The following is a 26,900-nucleotide window of genomic DNA, read 5'->3' on the forward strand; positions in this document are numbered from 1 at the left end:
CTTAGAAAGCATCATTAGGAACAAAGCTAGTGGAGGTGATGGAATTCCAGTTGAGATATTTCAAATCCTGGAAGATGATGCTGTGAAAGTGCTGCACTCAATATGCTAGCACATTTGGAAAGCTCAGCAGTGGCCACAGGACTGGAAAAGGCCAGTTTTTATTCCAATGCCCAAGAAAGGCAATGCCAAAGAATGCTCAAACTACCACACAATTGTACTTATCTCACACACTCACACACTAGTAAAGTAATGCTCAAAATTCTGCAAGCCAGGCTTCAGCAATACGAGAACCATGAACTTCCAGATGTTCAAACTGGTTTTAGAAAAGGCAGAGCTCAAATTGCCAACATCTGCTGGATCATCGAAAAAGCAAGAGTTCCAGAGAAACATCTATTTCTGCTTTATTGACTATGCCAAAGCCTTTGTGTGGACCACAATGAAAGGTGGAGAATTCTGAAAGAGATGGGAGTACCAGACCACCTGACCTGCCTCTTGAGTAACCTATATGCTGGTCAGGAAGCAACAGTTAGAAGTGGACATGGAACAGACACGTTCCAAATAGGAAAAGGAGTATAAGGCTGTATATTGTCATCTTGCTTATTTAATGTATATGCAGAGTACATCATGAGAAACGCTGGGCTGGAAGAAGCACAAGCTGGAATCAAGATTGCTGGGAGAAGCATCAATAACCTAAAATATGCAAATGACACCACCCTTATAGCACAAAGTGAAGAGGAACTAAAAAGCCTCTTGATGAAAGTGAAAGAGGAGAGTGAAAAAGTTGGCTTAAAGCTCAACATTCAGAAAACGAAGACCATGGCATCTGGTCCCATCACTTCATGGGAATTAGATGGGGAAAACAGTGGAAACATTGTCAAACTTTATTTTTTTGGGCTCCAAAATCACTGCAGATGGTGATTGCAGCCATGAAATTAAAAGATACTTACTCCTTGGAAGGAAAGTTATGACCAACCTAGATAGCATATTGAAAAGCAGATTCAAAACTTTACTTTGCCAACAAAGGTCCGTCTAGTCAATGCTATGGTTTTTCCGTTGGTTATGTATGGATGTGAGTTGGACTGTGAAGAAAGCTGATTGCCAAAGACTTGTTGCTTTTGAACTGTGGTGTTGAAGAAGACTCTTGACAGTTCCTTGGACTGCAAGGAGATCCAACCAGTCATCCTAAAGGAGATCAGTACTGGGTGTTCTTTGGAAGGAATGATGCTAAAGCTGAAACGCCAATATTTTGGCCACCTCATGTGAAGATTTGACTCATTGGAAAAGACTCTGATGCTGTGAGGGACTGGGGGGGCAGGAGAAGGGGAAGACAGAGGATGAGATGGCTGGATGGCATCACTGACTCAATGGACATGATTCTGGCTGAACTCCAGGAGTTGGTGATGGACACGGAGGCCTGCTTGCTGCAATTCATGTGGTTGCAGAGTCGGACACGACTGAGTGACTGAACTGCACTGAGGCGGCAGTAGTCATAAAAAACCTGCCTACCAATGCAGGAGACATAAGAGACACGGGTTCAATCCCTGGGTTGGGAAGATTCCCTGGAGGAGGAAATGGCAACTCACTCCAGTATTCTTGCCTGGAGAATCCCATGGACAGAGGAGCCTGGTGGGCTACAGTTCATGCAGTCGCAGAGTCAGAAGTTACTGAAGCAACTTAGCAGACATCTTTACCTCAAGAGGATGGAAAAATTTGTACTGTTTTCTAAATGTATATTCTGCTTTAAATTCATAAATGTTCTCACCAACGGTGTTACTTTCTGAGAGAGTTCTATTGCAATAGATTAAAATACATGAGAAATTTTTATCTATATAAGAAAATTTCAACAGGTTTCTGTGGCTTCCAGGTGAAGGTATTGACTTCCTATAGCCAGCAGGGTAAAGGTAAATGGTTCAGTTAACTCACTATTCCCATTTCTCCCCTTATATTCTATGTTCCAAGCACTGGCTAGGCCATATGTATTCTTGAAATTGACAGTTTCTCACTTTCTGTACTTTATTTATGATGTTCCTTCTGCTTAGTTAGGCCTTTTCTGGTGGCTCAGACGATAGAGTCTGCCTGCAATGCAGGAGACCTGGGTTCAATCCTTGGGTCAGGAAGATCCCCTGGAGAAGGGAATGGCTACCCACTCCAGTATTCTTGCCTGGAAAATACCATGGACAGAGGAGCCTGGCAGGCTACAGTTCACTGTGTTGCGAAGAGTCGGATACAACTGAGCGACTTCACTTTCTGCTTAGTGTTGTCAAAATATTTCAATTCTGGGTGCTGTCAAAATATTTTAATTCTTAGTCCTTAACAATGACAGACATAATTTTTTTTTGGTAAGAATTAGTTTTTTCCTTCCTGTCTTTAAACTCAGATTATTTATCATTTTTCTTTTTTTTAATTCTCAGAACTTACATTCAGCACATAGCTGACATTAAACAAATGACGAAATCTACCTCTGGATAATTTATTTGAAATTGAACTCAAAGGCAGCTCTTTGGAAAATCTTCCCTGAAGATGGTCAAATGAACATTTACTAAGTACTTTTAAAATGTGAAGGTACTGATATATGTTTATTTGTGGATACAAAGAATATATGTTCCTGTAGAGAGAAATTACATAGAACAAATGATTAATGACAGGATCTGAAAACAGAGGTGAAATATCCATCATCCAGTCACTCACTTCCTCCAGCTAATCTACATTAACTCTGCCAGCTTTATATGTTTATGTAAGTACACACACACTCCCACACACCAATGTTATATATCTCATGCCTAAAATCCTCAACCAAATTTACCATTTCTTTCCTTTCCCCCATCTTTCTTATGTTGAAAATGACACATTGAAACAGTTAGGCATTTCAGTCATCATCAAGAGTAGTGTTCAACCAAGAAACCAGCGTATCTTGCCCGAGACTGTATTATCATTGGAGTAACCAAATCAAACAACCACAGATAATGCTGAACTTCAGTAAATAAATTAGTTCAAACTCCTTTTTTATTTCTAGAATATCTGGCCAGGTTAATCCAAGCCTTATATACATGGAGACTGTGGATAGGCCCCTGCCCCTAAAGAGAAGTATTTTCCCTGAAATACTCACGTAAAGCATAACTTCTTATCTACTTAGTTTTATAAACAGGATTAAAATTTAATATATCTATTATTAAAACTGGTATTTTTATTAATAAGATTGCTGTTTATGATTGGTTATTAAGATTAGACTCAAAGTTTTTACAATATAACTTTATAACATGGAGATTCTACAAGATATTTTAAACAAACTTTCATTCTTTCATAAAATAAACCCTGTTTTGAGTATTCCAACTCTTGTGTGTTTTTCCTATGACTTTTTACAATACATTCAAAATTTGTACACTAGGTCATATATATATATAGTGCTTCTTTTATGTTTATTTGTGATAATCTTTTATTTCTAAAAGTTCTGTTATCTTCTGAAAGTACATTTCTATATTTTCTTATTTTTTCTATCTCAGAACACAATTTTAGGTACAAAGTAATCAACTCATTTAAATAATTATCATGTAGGTATAATCAGTATAAAATGCATGATGAAATGAATTATGCATACCTTGCATAGGTGTGTTTGCTAAAGTTCACTTGACAATTTAAATTTTAGATATTCATTTGAATACGGCATCTGAAATCTAATTTTTGTACATTGGAGAGCTCCATGAAGATTAACAAGTTTTTTATAACTATGTTAACAGTTACTCAAATTCAACAACATAAATAGAAGAATTTACACCCTCATCCCCACAAAAAGACAATTTAAAAAGCCCTCAAGATATTGATTCCTGAGACTCTAGCTTTCAGACTTAATGCCTAGGTTATTCGGGCTTTCAAAAGCAAAGTGTATCAAAACTCACTAAATTTCTCAGTCTTTCCAAAAAGTACCAAAAAGTTCATTTAAATACCGCGCTAACAACAATAATGAAACTAGTTGACTTAATTTCACATTGTTTATATTTCAAAACTTACACGTATTTGGCCCAAAGAGGAAACATAAAAATTGTAATACAAGTTGCATAATTTTATAAGACAGGATGGGGCTTATTAAGGACAGAAAGATTCTAAAATGGGAAGATAGTTTTCTTTTCAAAATAGGGTAGAATATTTGAAGCAAATTTAATTTTATGAATTTAAAATTATAAAGATAGAATGATAGGGATTAGCTTTGTTGAAATTATCCAGATGTTTATAAAAGAAATAAGCAAATCCACTATCATTTGGAAATCTGAATACATCTCTCTCAGAAGATGATATTTGGAAAATAAAAAATTAAGTATATAGATGATACAAATTGAAAAACCTAAGAAGCATAATCTAATAAACATACAAAAAACATCATACATGACAGTTCTTTTTTTTTACTTTTTAATTTTTTAAATTTTATTTTTAAACTTTACAATATTGTATTGGTTCTGCAATATATTGAAACGACAGTTCTAAAAGACATTCTTTTAAAAAATCAACATGAAAAAAAAAAAAGAAAAAAAATCAACATGAAACATTAAAGAAATCACATTCAAGGCTACAACTGCTTCCGTCACTAAATTTCAAAGTTTTTATTATAGATTTGACATTTTCTGACTAAATTAGAATAAACCTAGAAAGATTATCCTCTCACATAGAGTAAAAAATTTGAAAATTATTTTTCTAAGAAACTCATGAATCAAAGAAATAATTTTAATAGAAAATTCTATGAATTGAATGATTGTGAAAATACTAATAGGAAGCCAGAAGAAAATGATAACTTTAAATGTTTATTTGAGAAAACAAATAAAGGTCCAAATACAGAAGTTTATTACCTGATAAAAAGTTTACCAAAAAAAAACATATTCTTGACCTAAAAACAGAAGCCAGAAAATGATCAAGATACTACTACAAATCAATGAACCAGAACAAAACATACAACAGAGAATCACAAAAACCAGTCTTTCAGCATCCGAATATTTGAAGATGAATGACAATCCGAAAGGATGAGTCAAGGAAAAAAAACAGTAGAACACAAAAAATGTATCAGGAATATAACATTAGGACATCCTAGAATAGGCTACAGATCAGGGATGTAATCACTTCCTCAAACACAGTAGTGATCCCACTGTTCATACATTCAGTGAGACACATAGAGGAATGGAGAATGAAAGCAACAAACAAAAATATAGAAACACAAACATACCAGCACAAATAGAAATACCAACTCACATATCATAGACCAATACAGAGGTTGGGGGGGCGGGTCTCTATACTTTTTCACTATTGCTCTTTATTAGTTTCAGTTTGCAACCCTGTTGTCACACACACTGAAATCATCCTATTGACTTGTTCATTATCATTATGCTCCAAGTGGCCAGTGACTGGTCAGTTAAGTCCACTTCTGCAACTTCAGTTCATAGCAAATCAGGGCCTGGCACAAATCAGAGACTCAGTAAACATTATGATCAGTAATTAAAGTTAGCTTTCCAAATCTAATCACCTGCATAAAGCATTCACCTTCTCCCTGAATTAAGCTCAGCATATTTGTGGCGTATCCATTTGGGTAAGCAACCTCTGATGCCCCAGGCCAGGGCCCTTTCCCGATCTATATTCTCTCCACTCACACCTGTCCAAGTATCTATCATGTTGTTGGCCTTTGAGTGTGGCTCTTCCAACCAACATGTGAAGATAAGCCGACCAACAGGCAGCTCAGAGAGCTCCAGGGTTTTTAATAAACAGAATCCAGGGCCTGCCCTGACCAGGTGTGTAGTCAAAAATCAAACTGCACTCAAAGAATTTAAGTCCATCCTGCCGTGAGGGTAAGGTGAGAGGGCTGGAGAAGAGGAAGAGCCAGACTAGTCTAGGGTAGGCTGGGCATGGGGATAAAGTACTAAACTTCAACCATAAAATAAACTCCTTGTTCCTTCCCACATCCCATTCTTTCCATGAACAGTGGAGCTAGGAAACAGAGATAGATAGACCAGAGACCCTCCCTCCTGCCATACTGCAGTCCGGGGAAACCACGGCCTGAGTTGGAGTCTGACCTGCTCTAGGATTCTTCCTTATGTTGCTGTCTGCCAGGAAGCCATGGTAAGCCTGCATCTCCAACAGGCTGTGGGTTGTCAGCCTTGGGAAAAAAGGTATGGGCAGTGAGTAAGGTCTATCTTTCCGTTTTTTTCTCTATCTCCCTGCCCAACTATTCCATCTCTCACTCACGTTGGAGGACACACCGACCTCTCTTCCCATGGTGTCCTGAGTGTTCTGTTCCTGGGGCTGGGTCACCTGTTGGAACTTATCCTTAGGAAGATCCAACTCCTGTGGTATCTCTGCCTCTGCCTCATTGAATAGCTGCTTACCCTGCAGGGTGTATAGCAGCTGGAGGAAGGTCTGGTGCCTAGAAGGAGGATGTGGTTATGAAGAGAGGGAACTTCTGCTGGACAACCCTAGGTCTGCAGCCCATGCTCCCAGCCTCACCTCTGCAGCTTGTCCTTCTCCTGCCCTGCCTGCTGCTTCAGGGTTCCAAGTTCCTGATATAGTCGTTGAAGTTCCTGTTGAGCTCCTGTCTGACGCTCCCTCACTTCTGATGAAGCCTCCGCCAGATTCTGCAAATGCTTCTCCTACCAAGAGTGAGAATGCAGATATGGTTCCTCAGATCCTGAGGTCTTGGAGCCATTTTCCCAACCCTCCAGATTAGACCTAGCTGGGGTTTCAGATACATAGATGAATAGAGGGACTCCACTCATTTTAGGCAGGACCAGGAGCTTAGAAAAAAAGGATCAAAGTGAGTTGTTCCAAGGTGAGGCATTCTGGAGGAAAGTGGCACAAAGAATGATAAGACTTATTTAGTTTGCTATGTGCCAGGCACTACTTTAAACACTTGCTGTACCAATTACTCAATCATCCTAACAACTCTACAGGGTAGATGCTATTATTTTCTTCATTTCACAGATGAAGATACAGAAGCAGAGAAAGTAAGGTGACAGTTCAAAATCATGCAGTGGTAAGTGGTGATGCTAGGATCAAAGTCCATGTGGGTCCCATAATATAATGCCACACAGGAGGAAATGAGATGAAAATTTTCTAGGCAGAGGACTTGGCCCATGCAATAGCATGGTGGTGGGAAGAGATATTTTCCTAGGGAAATGGACCTACCTGTTCCAGCTGCCACTGCTTCTGGGCTATTCTGAGTTTTTCCATGGCCATTTGCTTCTGCAGGTAAGTGAAGGAAGTGAATGAGAGGAGGAGTGTGTTTTTATTGTTGCATTTCATTTTTTTAAATTAATTTTCTCTTATAGCATGTCCTTGTTGGTTATCTATTTTAAATATAGCAGTGTGTCCATGTCAAATTCCCAATCTGTCCCCAGCCTCCTTCCTCTCTGGTAACCATAAGTTCTTGCTCTAAGTCTGTGAGTGTATTTCTGTTTTACAGTAAGTTCATTTGTATCTTTTTTTTAGATTCCACATATAAATGTCATCATATATTTTCCTTTGTCTGACTGACTTAAGTATGATCATCTCTAAGTCTATCCATGTTACTGCAAATGGCATTAGATTATTTTAATAGCTGAATAATACTGATGAATGGATAAAGAAGATGTGGTACACTCAGTCATATAGTTGAAATTTAAAAGATAACCAGTGGGTCCAACCTAGCACATTCACCCTTTTCCTTCTCCTCTCTGCTTGACCTTCCCTCCTCTCATCACTGGTTCACCTTGGCCTGGAGCTGTTTAAGGGCCTCCTGGAGCTGTGCCTGCTTTATTTGGGCCTCCTCCACCTTGGGCAGCGCCTCGGTCAGGGAATTTGTGATAACCTCCACATGCTCTTGATATGTGGCCTTCAGCTCTTTCCATTGCTCTTTGGCTTCAAGTGCCTTCTGCCCTGTGGAGAGCCATCAAAAATTAGTATATAAATGAGGTAGACCCACTTGCCTGCAGCACTGGGGCTTCAGTCATCACATCAGCCAAACAGCTGACATGACTGATGTCTCCCTTTCTTCTTCACTCAGGGAAGCCCCTATCCAAACCCTGAGCCCACTTACGGCTTGTGTCTTCAGAAGCCAAGGGGTTCTGGTCCTGGGCAGTGCCTTCCTGAACCAAGAAATTCTGCAGGAAGTCTACTACTTGAAGCTGGCTGCAAAGGAGCTTGTCTTTCTTCCGAGAGTCCTATTCAGAAGGAGGGTATCGGCAGGGAACATTCTTACCTCCTTGTACTACAGGCCAACAAGGTTACCTTCCAGTCTGCTCACCATTAATGCTGCCCAGTATCTCAACAAGAGGATTCAGGAGCAGCCCCTGGCTGGTGAAAGGCTAGCTCCCATCTTGCACATACCATCACAAACTCAGCCAGGATCTGGGCAGGCAGTTCAGCTTCCTCCTGAAAACCAACAGGCTCCAGGATGTCTGCTACCTTGGCCAGGACCCTGAAGGGGCAAGAAAACAGGAAAAACTGCAGACTCCTAAGGTGCTAGTTCTAGTGAATTTGTGTGCACATTGCACATATGTGATTATGTGTATCAATGCTGAGTCTTGTCCTGACTAGCAGCTACACACAGGCTTGAAGGGCCACCTGAGACCAGGAATGTGTGTGCATGGAAGACACATGGAAGTAATAAGTGAAATAATAAGTGAGGAAAAATAAGCAAAGCAAGGGGAATAATAAGCGTGGGGAAAGAGCTGTGATTTTAAATAAGGTCTGTTTCACCGAATAGAAACCTTTTGAAGGGACTTCCCTAGTGGTTCAGTGATAAGAATCCGCCTGCCAACCCAGATGTTACAGAGTCCATCCCTGGTCCAGTTAGATTCTGCATGCCACGGAGCAACTAAGCCCGGGCACCACAGCTCCTGAAGCCCTCGCTCTAGAGCCAGTGCTCTGCAAGGAGAAACCACTGCAATGAGAAGCCGGGCACCGCAGCTAGATAGCAGAACCACTCATTGAAGCTAGAGAAAGTCAGCGCAAAGCAAGAAAGAAGACATTTGAGTTTCTGAAATCAAAGAAATATACAGGGGATGGGACAGCGCCCCGCGCAGAAACACAGCCTTGGAGCAACGTCTCAGAATACTGGAGCAGGAGCTAAGGACAGAGAGCTGGATCCCTGGGTTTAGGCTCTCCAGAGTTCTTCCTTGTTTGGGGCTGGAGCAGTCCATTAGGAAGCGGTAACCAGGATAAAATAACTCATAGCAACAGTGTATGTTGGGACAAGAGTGGCAGAAATTAAACGGATTTCACAGGGTATCTCCCGGGGTGGAAAGTCCCCTGTTAGGATGGTCGACCTGCGAAGGGATGTGGGGGCTTGACAGGGATGTAACCGTCCCCTTTAAGTACACATCTCTGGGGAGTGTGCGTTCGTGGTGGGGAACAGTCTCTCATATGCCTTACTCCTGGAGAGAGCCAACCTAAGACAGGGAGTCTGGGGTCACTATCACTTCACGGGAGAGCCGAATCCCAACAGCTATAATGGGTTGAGGGGCATTAACTGATTTTACTCGGGGGTGCGCAAGGACCGTCCCAGCCCGCCCCCAGCTGCCCCCGCTCCACCCCCCGGGCGGGAGACACTTACTCTCGGGCTGCAGTCTCCACTTCAGACTCTGCAGCCCCCATTTTGCTCCAGGCTGCGCTCCAGCTCTACTCTGGAACTACTTTGGATCCACCGCAGGCTGCGCGCCGGAACAGGCGATTGGATGTCCTGTCAGTGGGCGGGATTCAAGGACCTTTAAGCGCTTTCATTGGCAGGCTCAGATTGACGCATTGGCGGGCCCTGTTGTTTGGCGCAGGCGCAGTTGTTGCTGAGCGCTGCAGGCGCGCAGTTCTACGCCTGCGCAGTAACCCGTAGGCTGAGCTGAGGTGGGGGAGGTGTGGCTTGAGTTCGTTCCGTGGCGCGCGGCCCAGTTCTCCTCAGACTAAGCGGCAGAGGAAAACATTTCTCTGTATGGCTTTTAGGGGTACCTTTCAACAGTTCCTTTATTGAAAAAAAAAAAAAAAAAAAAAAAATTCTACTGCTGTTGAAGGAGAACGCTGGGTCTGTTTCCAAGACAGTTGGAGTCAGTAACGAGTAACAGTGACCCTGAAGACTGAGGAAACAAATGCTATCAGTTCAAAAAGCTTACTGTGTTTACAAGGTTTTCCAGACTGCAGTGCAGGGAGAGAACACTTAAGCAGAGCCCAGCGAATTGCCTGCTTTGACAGGAAGGAGCTGCAAGTTTGGGGGAGACCAGGTCGCGAAGAGTTGGACACGACTGAGCGACTTCACTTTCACTTTTCACTTTCATGCATTGGAGAAGGAAATGGCAACCCACTCCAATGTTCTTGCCTGGAGAATCCCAGGGACAGGGGAGCCTAGTTGGCTGCCGTGTATGGGGTCGCACAGAGTCGGACACAACTGAAGCCACTTAGCAACAGCAGCAGCAGGACAGGTAATGTTCTTTTCATAGTATAACATAAAGGCGAGAGTTGTTCAGAGAACTTGGAGTTCTGTAGAATTTTCTCCAGGATTCTACTGAATTTTGAGCATCTTTTGGCTGAGGAAACTACCCGGAAGGGGATTTAAGGATTCACTTAGGCACAGAAATAGTAATTCGTTTCACCGATCTCGCTGGAAAACTTCCTAATCCATGGGGCATTGGTTATTAGAGTACACAGACAGGTTTTGCCTTAATAGTAAGTAGAGCATTCGCCCTAGACACCTCACTCCTCTAGTGCATGTGTTCACAGTTGTTTCCCGCTCTTTGGGATCCTATGGACTGTAGCCATCCAAGCTCCTCTGTACACGCGATTTCTCAGGTAAGAATACTGGAATGGATTGCTGTTTCCTCTAGGGGATCTTACCTACACAGGGATCGAACTGGCCTCTCTTTTGTCTCCTGCATTGGCAGGATGATTCTTTACTACTGAGCCACTGGGGAAGCCTTCACTTGTCTAGGGCCACCTAACAAATCTTAAAAGCACGTCCCCATGGATCAAATGGTTAACAAATCATTTAAGTCTATAGTAGACCAAAGTTCAATAATATTTATAGGAATACAAAAATGTCCAGCAGCCAATAAGGTACAGTTGACAATGTCTGGCATCAAAAACTACCAAGCTTGCAAAAAATCAGGAGAAGAAAACCCATATTTAGGAGGAAATCACTGATCAGAATAGAACTAGCTCTTAGAATCAAGAGTATTAAAAGTTATGTTCAAAAAGATGGCAAGAGGGAAGGATGTGAAAAAAGTGGACTGCTCATGTTGCTAGTAGAAATGTAAAATGATGTATCTGCTTTTGGAAAACAGTTTAGAAGTTCCTCAAAATGTTAAACTTACCAAGTGCTAGTCAAAAAAGAGCACGTGTTTGGGCTTCCCAGGTGACTCTAGAGGTAAAGAACCTGCTTGCCAATGCAGGACACCTAAGAGATGGGGGTTCGATCCCTGGGTGAGGAACATTCCCTGAAGAAGGGAATGGCAACCTACTCCAGTATTCTTGCTTGAAGAATCCCATGAACAGAAGAGCCTGGTGGACTACAATCCATAGGGTCCCAAAGAGTCAGAAACGACCAGAGCGACTTAGCATGCATGCATTCACCTGAAACAAGCTAGAAAGTACCTGAAAGCCAAGCACCAAGTGAGAAAAAAGGGCACATATTGTATGATTTTGTTTATGTGAAATGTCTAGAATAACCATATATAAAGAAACAGATTAGTGGTTATCTAGGGGCTGGCAGGGGAAGAGGGATGAATGTGGGGTTTCTTTTAGTGAGTAAATAAAAATGTTCTAAAGTTAGATTATAGGGAAGTTTGCATAATTTGATATATAAAAACTACACTTTAAATGGGTCTCAGAGTTCTTAAAAAGTTAATCAAAAACACGAAACATATAGTAAGACTTAAACTTGTAGAAGTGAAAACTGCCATGTGACCGATGAAATTAAATGGAATTAATAGATTAGACACTGAGCTGTGGTATAATTTCTAACAACCTTATGCTTTGGTAAGGACATAAAGGCAAATCTGAGGTCTTAGCCATGACAAAAATAAGTTTATTGAAGAAAGAACAGAAAGAACACTTCAAGGGAGAGGTGGAACAAGCCAAGAGAGGCACTGGTGCAGGAATGATGTGGTACAGAGTTTTTCAAGACAGAGTTTTTGCATATTCATCTAGGCAGATGACAGTTTTGATTGACAGGTACAAGTTATGTAACAGCAGGCTTTATTGAGCATGTCTTTCCCATAATTCAGTCTAAGAAGATTATATATGTAATATACATATAATCTATGTATGCATAGAATATTTATGAACCTCTAACAGGCTCCCACTTGCCTAAGGTCACTTGAGGACACACCTGTGCATCCAGACCCATGTGCCAGAGCCAATATGTGCCTAGGGCCTTGGAAAAGTGTTGTTATTTTGTATTAATAGTGTATCTGTGAGCTCTCCTGGGCTGCAGTGGGGCCTCTCTGGGGTGGGGTTTACAGACCTACTTGAATCTTTTTTGGCTTGGCCGCCCCAGTTACTCATGCCTAACTACCTACCTAAACTGTGATCACAAATTCCCATGAAAATACTGCCTGTTGAATAAAATCCTTTTCAAATATTTGAAATGACCTCACTTCATATCTATATTTAAATATTGTACTGTAAACTGAAGACGAAATCATTAAAAGATAAATAGCAAATCAAAATGACATACTGCAAATTGAATTTGAGTGCAAGTTGACTTTGGACTCTGCATAATGCAAATTTCCCAGCTCTGGGGCACTCCCTGGGTTTCCTGTGTTTAGAACTCTATGCTTGTACTGCCAAGAGCCCAGATTCTACCTCTGATCTGGAACTAAAATCCTGTAAATAGCATGGTGTGGCCCCAAACAAGCAAACAAAACCTAAATTTGCAGCTCTGTTTAACCCTCCACTTGGCTCTGATTTTTAGAAAGTGTTAAACTGTTGGTCGCTCCAGGGTATCCAACTCTTTGCGACCCCATGGACTGTATGTAGCCTGCCAGGCTCCTCTGTCCATGGGATTTTCCAGTCAAGAATACTGGAGTGGGTTGCCATTTCCTTCTACAGGGGATCTTCCCAACCCAGGGATCAAACCCAGCTCTCCTACATTGCAGGCTGAGTCTTTACCATCTGAGCTGCCAGGGAAGTACAGAGATCTGACCTAATTTGCCATTTCCTTCTCCAAATGAAAATTACTGTAGGTCAATAAGAAACATATGGTTTTAAGTTTTCTTCTCTTTCTGTGTTGTCTAATACAGTAGCCACAGCCATGTGTACCTATTTAAATTTAACTTACAGTTCAATAATTTTCTAAGTCACATTAGCCACATTTAAGTTTTCAATAGCAATGTATGCCTAATGACTGCCATACTGGATAATGGAAATTTTAGAACAATCCCATCAATAGATAAATGTATCCTGTAAATTATGTACCAAAATTTTTCATTTACATTAATTTCAATTTTGTAATTTATGTACAAAAGTTTACATTGACATTAATTTTACCAAACAGGATAAAAAATTTTCCAAGGCTTAAAAAAGTCACATTTGCAGTAAAGAAGTTGCAAGTGTATAAGCTGTTTATGAATTTAAAGAGGTATTTGCTGTTTATCAAACTCTAATGCCCTCCATAAATTATATATAAAAATTTTATGTTGCTCAACTCATCTCCCCAATTGCAGAAAGTAATAGCACAACAAGCAAGGATGTAAAGCAAATCCCCTTAAGCATATAATTGATAGGGGCATTATATTTTCATTATTAAGATAGAAACATCTATTTGGTCACTTAACAAGTGGAAAAAAATGTTAAAGCATATGTTCCTAGTAATAAAAAATTTCCTCATTCGCCTTAAAGTTTTGTTTTTGTGTGTAGTGCATGTGAAATGGTTCTGAAAATAGCACTGACATTAAACTCAAATGTGAGATATGAATCTAAATTCATCTTTCTGTACATGGAAATTCAGTTGTTACTGCAGTACTTGTCAAAAAATTAGTCTTTCCTCATTTAATTGTCTTGGCACTTCTTGGCACAGAAAATTAATTTGCTAAAAATGTATTTGTGTTTCATGGAGTCTCAATTCTATTTCATTGATCAATATTATTCTTATAGCAGAACTGCATTGTTTTGATTATTGCACCCTTTTATAATACCTTTAGAAGTTGAGAAGTGTATGTCTTTCAAATATTTCTTCTTTTACAAATATGACTTGACTATTCTGTTGGTCTGTTTTTTTTTTTTTTTTTTCTTTTTTTGCCACATTGTGCATCTTGTGGGATCTTAGTTCCTCTTGACTATTCTAGATCTTTTTCATTTCCATATACATTTTAGGAATCGCTGATCAAAATCTAACAAAAGGCCTGCTGGGATTTCCTAAGATTTACATTGTGTTAGGTTGGAAGTTACGAATGGTCATTTTGATTTTTTTTTTTTCTTAATTTATTTTTATTTTTACAACTGTGTGTTATTTCAAAGGTTGGCTGCCAATAATTTTCAGAGAATACTTAATATAGTTATTGCATAAGAGCATGAATCAACAATGTCTCCAGTATTTCTCTGGACTGGTGAGACTGAACTTTAGGTAAACACTTCTCTCTCTAGGTAATTAAACACAAACACAGAAGTGGACTAGTTAGACTTTTTAAAGAATTTAACATTCAAATTAAAGTATTTAACACCATAACTTCACCTTGTTTAAAAGAAAACAGTCAAGAAGTTTAAATACTTCATTACCAGGACACAATAATATTTCCTTGACAAAACTAGATAATTTGCTCCTTCACAATTAGGTAATTTTTCCTTCATAAAAGTGTAAGAAAGCTACTCATTCTTAATACTGCAGGAGCTAATCATCTTTGTGTTTTAAAAGCAATCACAACTTCTAAACTGATGTGTAAATTTTGAAATTTGGAAAAGAAAAATGGATTAAGTCCTCCTTAAACCTGGCATCTGTGGGAATTTTGTTATGAATGGGTGAAATTCACATTTATTAACCCAAGGCACTAAGCTGGATTTAAAAAAAACCTCATTTAATCGCCACACAGAAACTCTGAACTTTTATTACTCTAGATTAATAGAAAAGAAACTTAATTGAAGTAAATTTACCATGGCCACACAACTGTTGTAGTAAGTTGCAGACCTAAATCTGAAATATATCTGACACTAAAGTTAGCTAGTGAACTAATTGGAGTTAGACCTGAGAGATTTTCATCAATAAAATTCAGCCTTTGTTGAAGGTTTGTTTTCCTTAAGTCATCAGCATCTTATTCTCTACCTGTGTGCCAAGTCACTTCACTTGTGTGAGTCTGCAAACCTATAAACTGTAGCCGTCCCTCCCCACCCCCTGCTTCTCTGTTCATATGATTCTCCAGGCAAGAACAGAGGAGTAGATTGCCATGCTCTCTCTTACAAGGGATCTTCCTGACCCAGGGGTCAAATCCATGTCTCTTAGATCTCCTGCATTGTCGGTGAGTTCTTTACCACTAGTGCCACCTGGTAATTATATTTATTCTCTACCTGATTCTCAGTGAATGTTTTTAAAATTGATTCTAAATTGCTTTATTACTTTGTTTTTATCCTGTTCTACTTACATGTGGTAGCAATGCTTTATCCTCCAAATTATATGCTTTGCTTATGATTTCTGAAACTTAAAAAACCTTATTTATTAAAAATTTCAGTTGAGAGAGGGCATATTTCAGTACAAATAGTTCTTTAGATTTGTCAGTTTGGTTTAGTTTTCTGCCTTATTTCTTGCCTTATTGCAATAAAAATTTAGAAACACAGACTAAGAACTTTGAAACACAAATTACAGCTCAGTGCAGCTCAAGCAGACAGATCCTTTATTAGACACACACTCCCAAGGTTTGGGAGCAGGCTAACCCTAAAGGAACAGTCTTTTTTCTCTTGGTTTTCCCCTTTTTATACTTCCAGTCTCCTTTGGTTAAAGGAGACTTTGGTTAAAGCCCTGTGCAAAATAGGGCTTCTACCTACCACCAGTCAATGACAGGGAATGCAAAAGGCAGATTGACAATTGCAAGATACATAAAAGTAGCTTGTGTTGTTTATGTATTCCCATAATTCAGTCTCTTATAATCAGGTGTAGAATATGTATGCACCCTAAATGGGCTCTTAGATGCCTAAGGTTACTTGGAGAAGCCCCTGTGGTTACTTTGTATCCACTGTGTGCCTAGGTTGCACCTGCAGGAGTTGGAAAAGTACTTGTGATTATTTTTTTAACTTATCTCTCAGCTCTCCTGGGTGTGTCTGGGATGGGTTTTAGAAACAGCTTGCATATCTTTCAGCCAAGCCATCCTTCCTTCAGTTCAGTTCAGTTCAGTTGGTCAGTTTGTCTGACTCTTTGCAACCCCATGAACCACAGCATGCCAGACCTCCCTGTCCATCACCAACGCCCGGAGTTTACCCAGACTCATGTCCATTGAGTCGGTGATGCCATTCAACCATCTCATCCTCTGTCATCCCCTTCTCCTCCTGCCCTCAATCTTTCCCAGCATCAGGGTCTTTTGAAATGACTCAGCTCTTCGCATCAGTTGGCCAAAGTATATTGGAGTTTCAGCTTCATCAACAGTCCTTTCAGTGAACACCCAGAACTGATCTCCTTTAGGATGGTTGGATCTCCTTGCAGTCCAAGGGACTCTCAAGAGTCTTCTCCAACACCACAGTTCAAAAGCATTAATTCTTTGGTGCTCAGCTTTCTTTATAGCCCAACTCTCACATTCATACATGACTACTGGAAAAACCATAGCCTTGACTAGACGGACCTTTGTTGACAAAGTAATGTCTCTGATTTTTAATATGCTGTCTAGGTTGGTCTTAACTTTCCTTCCAAGGAGTTAAATCATCTTTTAATTTCATGGCTGCAATCACCATCTGTAGTGATTTTGGAGCCCAGAGAAATAAAGTCAGCCACTGTTTCCCCATCTATTTGCCATGAAGTGATGGGACCGGATTCCATGATCTTAGTTTTCTGAATGTTGAACTTTAAGCCAACTTTTTCACTCTCCTCTTTAACTTTCATCAAGAGGCTCTTTAGTTCTTTTTCACTTTCTGCCATAAGGGTGGTGTCATTTGCATATCTGAGGTTATTGATATTTCTCTTGACAATCTTGATTCCAGCTTGTGCTTCCTCCAGCCCAGCATTTCTCTTGATGTACTGTGCATAGAAGTTAAATAAGCAGAGTGACAGTATACAGCCTTGACATACTCCTTTCCCTATTGGGAACCAGTCTGTTGTTCCATGTCCAGTTCTAACTCTTGCTTCCTGACCTGCATATAGGTTTCTCAAGAGGCAGGTCAGGTGGTCTGGTATTCCCATCTCCTTCAGAATTTTTCCCAGTTTATTGTGATCCACACAGTCAAAGGCTTTGGCATAGTCAAAAAAGCAGAAATAGATGTTTTTTCTGGAACTCAATTGCTTTTTTGATGATCTAGCAGATGTCAACAATTTGATCTCTGGTTCCTCTGCCTTTTCTAAAACCAGCTTGAACATCTGGAAGTTCACAGTTCACGTATTGTTGAAGCCTGGCTTGGAGAATTTTGAGCATTACTTTACTAGCGTATGAGATGAGTGCAATTGTGTGGTAGTTTGAGCATTCTTTGGCATTGCCTTCATCCTTCCTTGCTTATGACTAACTTCCTACCAGACTCTCTTCAATTATAGCATTTCAATGACCAGCATTTTCAAAATTGTACATTTTCAACTGTATTTTCTGTAAATGTTTTGCAGGAAAGGTGGGTGGACTAGGTCATGCATTTTAGATGATCAAATCCTGAACTTAGTTGAGAGTCATATTTCATCAGAGAAAATTATTTGTCCCCTGAAGATGCTGAAAATCAGGTTTCTTATAGCACAATACATGACAAAAGGCAAAGAATATGGTCTTTGTAATAAAGAGATTCAAGTTCAATTTCAGTCCAACTACCAACTACATTTGTGACCTTGGGTAATTTAAATGAAATATTGAATTCTATCTTCTCTTTTATTAAATAGGGATAATTATGAGCAGGGTTATTTTTGTGTGTGTGTGTGTGTGAAAAAACGAGTAAAAGAATTTTGAGGAATCATCTTAATCTATGTCCAAGACATAGTGGACATAATTACAATTTTAGGAGTCATATTTAAATAAAGCCAAAGCATGCATAACTGCAGAAATTATTTAGAAATAGTCTGTCATATAACTACTCAGTAAATGCTTATTTTCCAATAAACTATCTCCTCCAATTCCATGAGTGTTTAACATAATTTACAATTTTTACCTTTCACTATTTCCTATTGTTTGTTTTTCAACATCAACTTGGTCTTTATATGTAAACTCAAATTTGAAGTTTCACTAAAACAACTCAGAGATACCCTTCCAAAGACTTAACATGAGCTCATAAAGCTATTACTTCTTTTCCATGAACTATAATTCTGAGTCACTGACAGTTTAGTGTTAGCTACAACTGTGCTTTGCTGGAATTTTCAGATAAACACACTACTTCTCTTAGGAAGAATCTCCATGTTGGGCATCTGAATTTCAGATCATAAGATAATTCTTGCCTTGGTTTGCTAGTTACAGATGGATAGATTCTTTCTTACACCCTGTTCAATTCCCTATTTCAACCTCATTCTTCTAATGATGCTTAGCAAACATGCAATTTGGATACAGATCATCAGAAGTAAATTGCAACACCCTCCTGGGAAAGATATCTCCCTAGGAGTAAATGCCCATGAAAGCATATTGAATCTTTTCTAATCACTGTCTAACCCTCCAGCTTCTTACTCTTTGTTTTCTGACAGTAATGAAACAAAACAACATGATGGAAGCCTGAAAGCTAAAGGGATTATTTTTAATTCTCAAACTCATTTTTATGTATCTGTTGCACTTATAATCATGTTTTGATAATTCCCATTGCTTTCCTCTAATTTTGAAGGGAGATAATTTCATTTTATCTATATATATCTTTCCCTTTCAGTTCAAAAAGCGTTATCTGTTTCTCTTCATAGATTAAGATAAGTCCTAAAATATATATATATATATTTTTTTTTAATCACTCCACAGCCAAGGAGATTCATCCAGGGATAGCTAGTATTTCATAGGTGCACACAGTGGAACTGGAAAATGTTAGTGGCTCAGTCATGCCCAACTCTTCGCGATCCCTTGAATTGTAGTCCCTGCCAGGCTCCTCTATCCATGGAATTCTCCTGGAGTGGGTAGCCATTCCCTTCTCTGGTGGATCTTCCCAACCCAGGAATCCAACTCAGATCCTCCTGTATTGCAGGCAGATTCTTTAAGGTCTGAGCCACCAAGGAAACCAAAGTGGGTGGCTTGGAAAAGCAAGAGGAACAAAGACATAATCTAGGGATTTTACTCCCCGCCCCCTGCCATTTTATCCTTATACATCTATTCTACAATATTGCTAAAGAAATTATTCATCCCTTTGAAATTTTTAATTCTGTTTAAATATGATTATGAGGCCCACTTGACTTCACACTCCAGGATGTCTGGCTCTAGGTGAGTGATTACACCCATCGTGGTTACCTGGGTCATAAAGATCTTTTTCTATAATTCTTCTGTGTTTTCTTGCTACCTCTTAATATCTTCTGCTTCTGTTATTTCCATACAGTTTCTGTCATTTATTGAGCCCATCTTTGCATGAAATGTTCCCTTGGTATCTCTTCTTTTGCTCCTCTTCTTTTCTCAGCTATTTGAAAACCTCCTTATTTTGCCTTTTTGCATTTCTTTTTCTTGGGGATGGTTTAGATCACAGCCTCCTGTACAATGTTGCAAACCTCTGTCCATAGTTCTTCAGGCATTCTATGAGATCTAATCCCTTAAATTTATTTTTCACTTCCACTGTATAATTTCAAGGGATTTGATTTAGATCATACCTGAATGGTCAAATGGTTTTTGCTACTTTCTTCAATATAAGTCTCGGAGAAGGCAATGACACCCACTCCAGTACTCTTGCCTGGAAAATCCCATGGGTGGAGGAGCCTGGAGGGCTGCAGTCCATGGGGTCGCTGAGGGTTGGACACGACTGAGCGACTTCACTTTCACTTTTCACTTTCATGCATTGGAGAAGGAAATGGTAACCCACTCCAGTATTCTTGCCTGGAGAATCCCAGGGACGGGGGAGCCTGTTGGGCTGCCGTCTATGGGGTCGCACAGAGTCGGACATGACTGAAGTGACTTAGCATCAATATAAGTCTGAATTTAGCACTAAGGAGTTCATGACATAAGCTGCAGTCAACTCCCGGTCTTATTTTTCCTGACTATAGAGCTTCTCCATCTTTGGCTGCAAAGAATGTAATCAATCTGATTTCAGTATTGACCATTTTGTGATGTCCATGTATAGAGTTGTCTCTTGTGTTGTTGGAAGAGAGTATTTGCTATGATCAGTGCGTTCTCTTGGCAACACTCTGTTAGCCTTTTCCTTGCTTCATTTTGTACCCCAAGGCCAAACTTGCCTGTTACTCCAGGTTTCTCTTGACTACCTACTTTTGCATTTCAGTCCTCTATGATGAAAAAGACGTCTGTTTTTGATGTTAGTTCTAGAAAGTCTTGTAGGTCTTCACAGAACCGTTCAACCTCTTTGGCATTAGTGGTTGGGGCACAGACTTGGATTATGGTGATATTGAATGGTTTGCCTTGGAAATGAACGAAGATTATTCTGTTGTTTTTGAGATTATAGCCAGGTACTGCAATTTTGGACTCTTTTGTTGAATATTAGTGGAAAAGTCATAAATCCTTAGGTAAATTTATATTTCCAACTAAATGAAATGCATTAAAAAATAACACTCAATCCTAGTAAGCATGTCCCTTTATATCACATAGATACACAGGTTCAAAACCAGTAATTTACATAGTTACTTTAGTGTCCAAGCAAGTAAAATTTTGTTTTTAATTGTATGACTATAATATAGGCTTTCATTATTTTGGTGTCACAATGTACAATGCCATTTTAAAAGTAATGATTTACTAGTATTTTTGTCACTTAGTATGACAGTCTTAAATATCCAAATAAAAATATTTTAATTAACATGTACAAAGATATTGATTGCCTGTATTAACATTTTATATCAAATGAAGTTACATCAAAAGACACAGAAACAGAAACAATAATGACAAAATTAAACCCCAACATACATATAATTACTTTATATTTTAAAATGTCTAAATACACAAATTAAAAGACAGAGATTAACAGAATAGATCCAACTCATGTCTCAACCATACTCTGTATACAAATCATTAATAGAATTATGATGATTAATCTTATAAGATACATTTGGTTATATAATTAAAATAATACAACAGCTTGAAAAAAATTTTATGAGTGAAAAATAAAACTTTTGCTTCTCCTTAGGTCCCTTTACCTTCTCCATCTTAATAATATACTTGTCTATATACATTTATCATGTCAGATAGTTATTGGGCCTCCCTGGTGGCTCAGAGGGTAAAGAATCTGTCTGCAAAGCAGGAAATCCAAGTTTGATCTCTGGGGTGTGAAGATCCCCTGGAGAAGGGAATGGCTGCCCACTCCAGTATTCTTACCTGGAGAATTCCATGGACAGAGGAGCCTGGCGGGCTATAGCCCATGGGGTCACAAAGAGTTAGACACAACTGAGCAACTAACACTTTCACAGTTATAACTTGTATTGTAATCAAACTATTTGCTAAAAGAAGTTCATGTGATGAAGAATAGCCCATTATATTTATTATTGTCTATTGTTTTTCTTTCCTTTCTAAAGATCACTGTCTTCTGTTATCACCTTCTTTTTTTGAAGGTTTAGAGAGCTTTTGTTAGTAATTGTTTAAGTGTAGATTTGCTAGCACAAATTATTTTAGCATTCTTTTGACTGAGAATATGTTTATGTCTTCTTTATTCCTGATGGATAGTTTCACCAATGGATATAGAATTTCTGGTTCCTTTTAGAATTGACAGCTCTTTTCTTTCAGCACCTTAAAAAAAAAACAACAAAAAGCACGCAGTTGTGCTTCCTTCTGGCCTGCGTGGTTTCAGATAGGAAATCCACTGTAATATGAATTGTTATTCTTTTACAGGTAATGTATTCTTTTCCTCTGGCTATTTTAAATTTTTTTTTCTTTTTATTTCATACTTAAAATTTTAATTTTGTTATATCTTGGTGTGGATTTCTTTGGAGTTATTTGAGGTTTTCGCATGTTTACATATGTAGATTTGTGTCTTTTGCCAACTTTGGCAAGTTTTCAGCCATTGTTTCTTCAAATACTTTCCCAGTACCACACTCTTTCTCTTCTGTACTGTGATAAAATAAATTTTTGCTCTTCTTAAATTTTTCTACAGAAATTTCTGTTGATCTGTCTTTATCTTCAGTTGATTTTATCATTTCCATTTACACTCTGTTGTGTACAGTTGAGTTTTTTTTTAATTTCAGTTAAATTTTTTTAATAATAGTTTTTGATTCTATAATCTTTTCAGTTATTTTATATAATTTCTATTTCTGTGCTGAGATTTTCTGTTTTCATATGTTTTGAGACAATTTGTAATTTTTAAGGCAGTTGCTTTTAAAATGCTTGTCAGATAATTTCAATATCAGCTTAATCTCCATATTGGTTATCTTTTCTCATTAAATTCTGATTTTCCAAATTCTTGGTATAATGATTTTTTTTTTATTGTATCCTGAACATTTATTTTATTAGTGGATTCCTCTTCCTATCCAAGTATTCTATTTTAGCAGGCAGTTAGTTGTTCTATTTAAGTTATGTAGTATATAAGTTATAGTCTACTTCTCTGAGTTGTAATTCCCTTGAATATTTAGTTTGTGATCCCTTGCAGTGATATTTTGTCTTGTTTGATTTCTGGTGCTGCTAGGACTCCTGTGTAAGCCCTATTGGTGCCATCTGTGGGGTACTGAGCAATATTATGTGTGAGGCAAAAAACCACTGGCCCTAGTTCCCTTATACCATTGGATGGAAGCCAGGGAGTCACAGAGCTTTACTATTGCAGTAGAAATGAGCTGATGGGACCAGTCTCTGGGCCCTGCTTCTGGACAGGGGAATAAGAACATTAAGAGTTTGTTTCTTCCATGCTGGGAGATAACATCACTCACCTGCCATAAGGTATGGAACAGAAGCTGGGATGGCTAAGACTTTGCTGTTGCCACTGCTGTTGGTAAGTTGGATAATCAACAGAGGCTCTGTGGAAATCTGCTTGAGGTTCCCTACTAGGTCTCTTTTGGGTTTCTACTTTCCCAGTCCTTTGGTGAGAAAGAACAGATTTGTCTTTCTTACTTCTTTTTCTTTCTATCTTTCTTTCTTTTTTTTTTTTTTTTTCCCCTTTATGCCTAATCATTTCTTGTGGCAGGTCTCTCCATTGCCAGTCCAAGGTGTATGGGAGAGGAAAAAAAAAAAACAGGTAACTCACCATGTTGTTATTTCTCAACTCCTGTACCCTCTAGCTGGTACACATTCTTCTTTCTAGCTTTCAGATTTATCTTACTGTTGTCTATAAAGTACTTTTAAAGTTATATAATTATACTTGGAAGAAACAGGGAAAAGTGAGTCTATACTTTCTCATATTCCTGAAGTCTTAGCTAATATTTTTAGCTGTGGTTTTAACTTACAGTTTTGTATGCTTAGCAATTAGCATTGATCTTGAAAAACACTAGTTGTTTGGCAAAAAAAAAAAAAAAAAATATATATATATATATATATATATAATTAAGTGAATTAGCAAGTGAGTCATAAGATGCTTGTTGTGTCTGACTCTCTATGACCCTGTGGACTGTAGCCCAGCAGGCTCCTCAGTCCATGGGATTCTCCAGGCAAGAATACTGGAGTGGATTGCCATGCCCTTCTCCAGGGGATCTGTCTTCCCAACCCAGGGGTTGAACCAGCATCTCCTGTGTCTCCTGCATTGGCAGGCAGGTTCTTTACCACTAGTGCCACCTGGGAAGCCCAAGTGAATGGTTGCCTAAATAAAATGAAGGAAGGAAGGAGAGAGGGATAAAGGAGAAAGGGAAGGAAAAAGAAAAGAAAGAAAAAATAATAAAGGAAGAAAAAAGGAAAGGAAGAATGCTGTTGTCAATGGACTACTTTAATAACAGCACTGTATATTAGAAAAAAACACTAGCCTCAACTGTGTAACTAGAAAACGTAGCGTTATTGACTATCAATTTAAATTCTATAAAATTATGTTTTCTTATTTATAAAATTAAAGGCTTTCCTTAAAATTTATCATCCCTTTCAGTTATGTATGCTGTGACTCTCAAACATTTTTTTTTCTGAAAGTCATAATTGATTACAGCCTGAAAGTTGTCTGCTATAGAGCTTATAGTTGTAACCCCTGAGGCAGCATGCAAACCCTTTGATACAGCTGTGCAATAGTGGGGAACAGCAGCAAGTTGACTGAATTGATGTAAAACAATAGGTGATTCTGTATATTTTCCCAATCAATGGCATTTGTAGGACATGAGTCAAAGGAGTTGAGCTGCCAAAACTGAAGGTCTCAATAGTGCTTTCACCTGTGAGCAGGTGGTCACATACTTGTGGTTTTCCAAATACGTTCACATATTGAGAGAAAAACATCCACTGGCTATTATCTTTGAATATGAAGGACAAACATATCATGCATAATGCCCATCCAACTGTTAATGCAGTCTGTGCCTTTGTTGGAACTTCTGTTCTCAATCTAGTGGATATTTGATTTAACTGATAACTGTGCCTTGTTGATATACAATTAGCACCTAAACTTTTAATGCAAGAAGTAACTAGGAATGTGCTGAGAGTGCGTATGTTCACTCTCTTGGCCCCAAGTCACTAATGGTCTTATACAAATTTTGGAAGTGAGAATAAAACTATAAACCAAGGAGAAATATATAAATGCATCATTAAAATATTATTATTCTCACATCATAAACAAATTTATACACACACATGCAGGCATTTAACTCTAATTATATATAAATAAATTAGCCTTAATGGGTATATAGTATGTTTCATAATATATATGGAATTATGATTGTTCTTTTCAGATGCAAGTACAGAGACTGTTCATAATTAATATTACAGTAGCCTTTTATAATCCCTTTTCTGAAATGTAAGTAGAACGTCATAAAATGCAAATCCAAGCATATATTTACATTATTAAATCTTTTGGTGCATACTGAATGAATATTTAATACATTCAACACACTGTATATAATGTGGAGAGTATTGTTCAAAGTGTGAATAAAACAAATATGAAAAGTACAGTCTATTGGATGAACACTTGGGAGACCATACTCTTTAAATATTTTACTAGTCCCTATATGATATGGTCCCTGATTATAACTTATTATTGTTTTTTCTCTTTATTCTCTCCTTATCACTTCACCATTCTCCCCAACCCCTTACCTCCCCACTGCAAATTAAAACATGCTTTCTGTTGCTCTTAACCTTTCTTACGTGCTCTTCCTTTTGACTGAAATAAATACTAGGTCATTTTCTAAACTTGCATGTTTGTGTAGAAAGTGTCACTGGTTTCTCATCCGTAGTTTTGATACCAGTTCTTCTGGAAGGCCTTTCTTGATGATCCTGTTAGCCTTAGACATTAGCTAAGTGCCTCTCTTCTCTTCTCCCTTATCACCCTATACTGTTCTATAATAGCTCTTATGACATTGTTTTAGACAGTAATGCATAGTCTTATTTAATTGTTCAAAGCCTGGATAGATGCTGATCATCTTTTTTTACATCTCTTTTTTATTGTGGTAAAAAGCATATAATATGAAATCTAACTTTAGATATCTTATATGAAACCAATGAAGTAACCAATCACTTAGAAACAAAAAGCAGAATGTTGTTTGCCAGGGAGTGGGAAGAGGGGGAAACTGGGAGATGATCAATGGTATAAAGATTTATTTTAGGAAGATAAATAAGTTTTAGAGATGTGCTTTACAACAATGGTGAATATAGTTAACAATACTGTGCTACTTTCTTTAAGGTCAGTTTCTGGAGATGTTTTTTATTCCTCTGATTGGGTCATATTTTCCTGTTTCTTCATATGCCTTATAATGCTGTGTTGGAATCCACACATTTGAACACAAAAAGACAACTCTTCCAATCTTATCTACTGGCTTCATACAGGGAAAGACTTTCACCAATCAATCCAGCTACAGATTTTTGGGTCTTTCCAGCTTTTTCTAAGGATGCACCTTCTCTGGACTTGTGTATATCATTTTCCAGTTTGAAAGGTTTATTGTTTTTCTCTGGTTTTGCCTGAAGCCACCAGTCTCTCTGTATCCCCCAGGTGTCAAGGTGTAACTATTCTGTCAGCACTTCATGTCAGATGAAACAGAAACCAGTCTCAGACTGCACATACCTGCAAAAGTGAGAACGTTGGACCCATGCTCTACTCTTTTCTTTCTCTCACTAGGGAGAAGACACAAACTGGATGCTTACTCCTGATCATGGTGAACTGAGACTATTTCTGTCTACAGTTTTACAACTCTCTAGTGCTGCCACAGTCTGCTGAATTCTTTTTTAATCTCTGCAGTCTCTGGCATCCAAGGTATGCCAGTTACCTGTCAGTGCCTTGAGTCAGGTTAAACAGAAAGCAGTCCCTCTAAAATCTGGAACTTTAAATACACATTCTACCATTCTCTTTCCTTCCCAAAGGAGAAGCCACAGCTGGGCTTTTCTTCCCAATTACAAACTGTGCTAGCTTTGAGTAGCATGGCTGGAATTAAATAGCTTTTCTTATCTGTTTCATTGTGACTCTTCTTGGATTTGAACTTGCCTTAGTGCTACATCTTCCTAACTGATTTCTGAATTTCTCATAGAAGTTTCTGGGGCTGTATGTTGTTAAGTTGATGCTTCTGTGGTGCACCAGGTTCTGGGGCTTCCTGTACCATCATTTTGCTGATGGATATTGAGGTTCTTGAGTAACACTGTTTTCTCAATATCCAG

At 38.5% G+C, this 26,900-nt stretch overlaps 2 protein-coding genes and 1 long non-coding RNA gene across 6 annotated transcripts in view; 2 read left to right on the top strand and 1 right to left on the bottom strand.

Moving 5' to 3' along the window:
* LOC102277531 (S-phase kinase-associated protein 2-like) overlaps window positions 1-2,469 on the top strand; it is a 42,626-nt gene extending 40,157 nt beyond the window's left edge. Inside the window, 1 exon segment of the mRNA XM_014481836.2 lies at window positions 2,412-2,469. Within this exon segment, the coding sequence (XP_014337322.2) occupies window positions 2,412-2,469 (58 nt within the window).
* Window positions 2,470-4,770: 2,301 nt separating this feature from the next.
* Window positions 4,771-9,718, bottom strand: ZWINT (ZW10 interacting kinetochore protein). 2 transcript variants are annotated; one of them, XM_005906822.3, is made up of 9 exons: window positions 9,563-9,718; window positions 8,335-8,425; window positions 8,045-8,168; window positions 7,718-7,884; window positions 7,156-7,212; window positions 6,478-6,620; window positions 6,238-6,397; window positions 6,048-6,130; window positions 4,771-5,434 (listed from the first exon to the last, which is right to left on the bottom strand). In XM_005906822.3, the coding sequence occupies exons 1-8, from the start codon at window positions 9,601-9,603 to the stop codon at window positions 6,053-6,055; spliced, it is 861 nt and encodes a 286-aa protein (XP_005906884.2). In that variant the 5' UTR covers window positions 9,604-9,718; the 3' UTR covers window positions 4,771-5,434; window positions 6,048-6,052. The 2 variants fall into 2 exon arrangements, with proteins under 2 accessions (XP_005906884.2, XP_070220105.1); XM_070364004.1 differs by having other exon boundaries at window positions 6,220-6,397.
* Window positions 9,719-9,886: 168 nt separating this feature from the next.
* Window positions 9,887-26,900, top strand: part of LOC138985783 (uncharacterized) — a 123,889-nt gene continuing 106,875 nt past the window's right edge. For 2 of the 3 annotated variants that reach the window (XR_011462734.1, XR_011462735.1), the window contains exons 1-2: window positions 9,887-10,415; window positions 26,368-26,502. This is a non-coding gene — a long non-coding RNA (uncharacterized lncRNA). The remainder of the gene's footprint in view (window positions 10,416-26,367; window positions 26,503-26,900) is intronic. The other variant, XR_011462736.1, reaches the window with a different exon arrangement.

The sequence above is a fragment of the Bos mutus genome, chromosome 26 (assembly GCF_027580195.1).
Source record: "Bos mutus isolate GX-2022 chromosome 26, NWIPB_WYAK_1.1, whole genome shotgun sequence".
Taxonomy (NCBI): Eukaryota; Metazoa; Chordata; class Mammalia; order Artiodactyla; family Bovidae; genus Bos; species Bos mutus.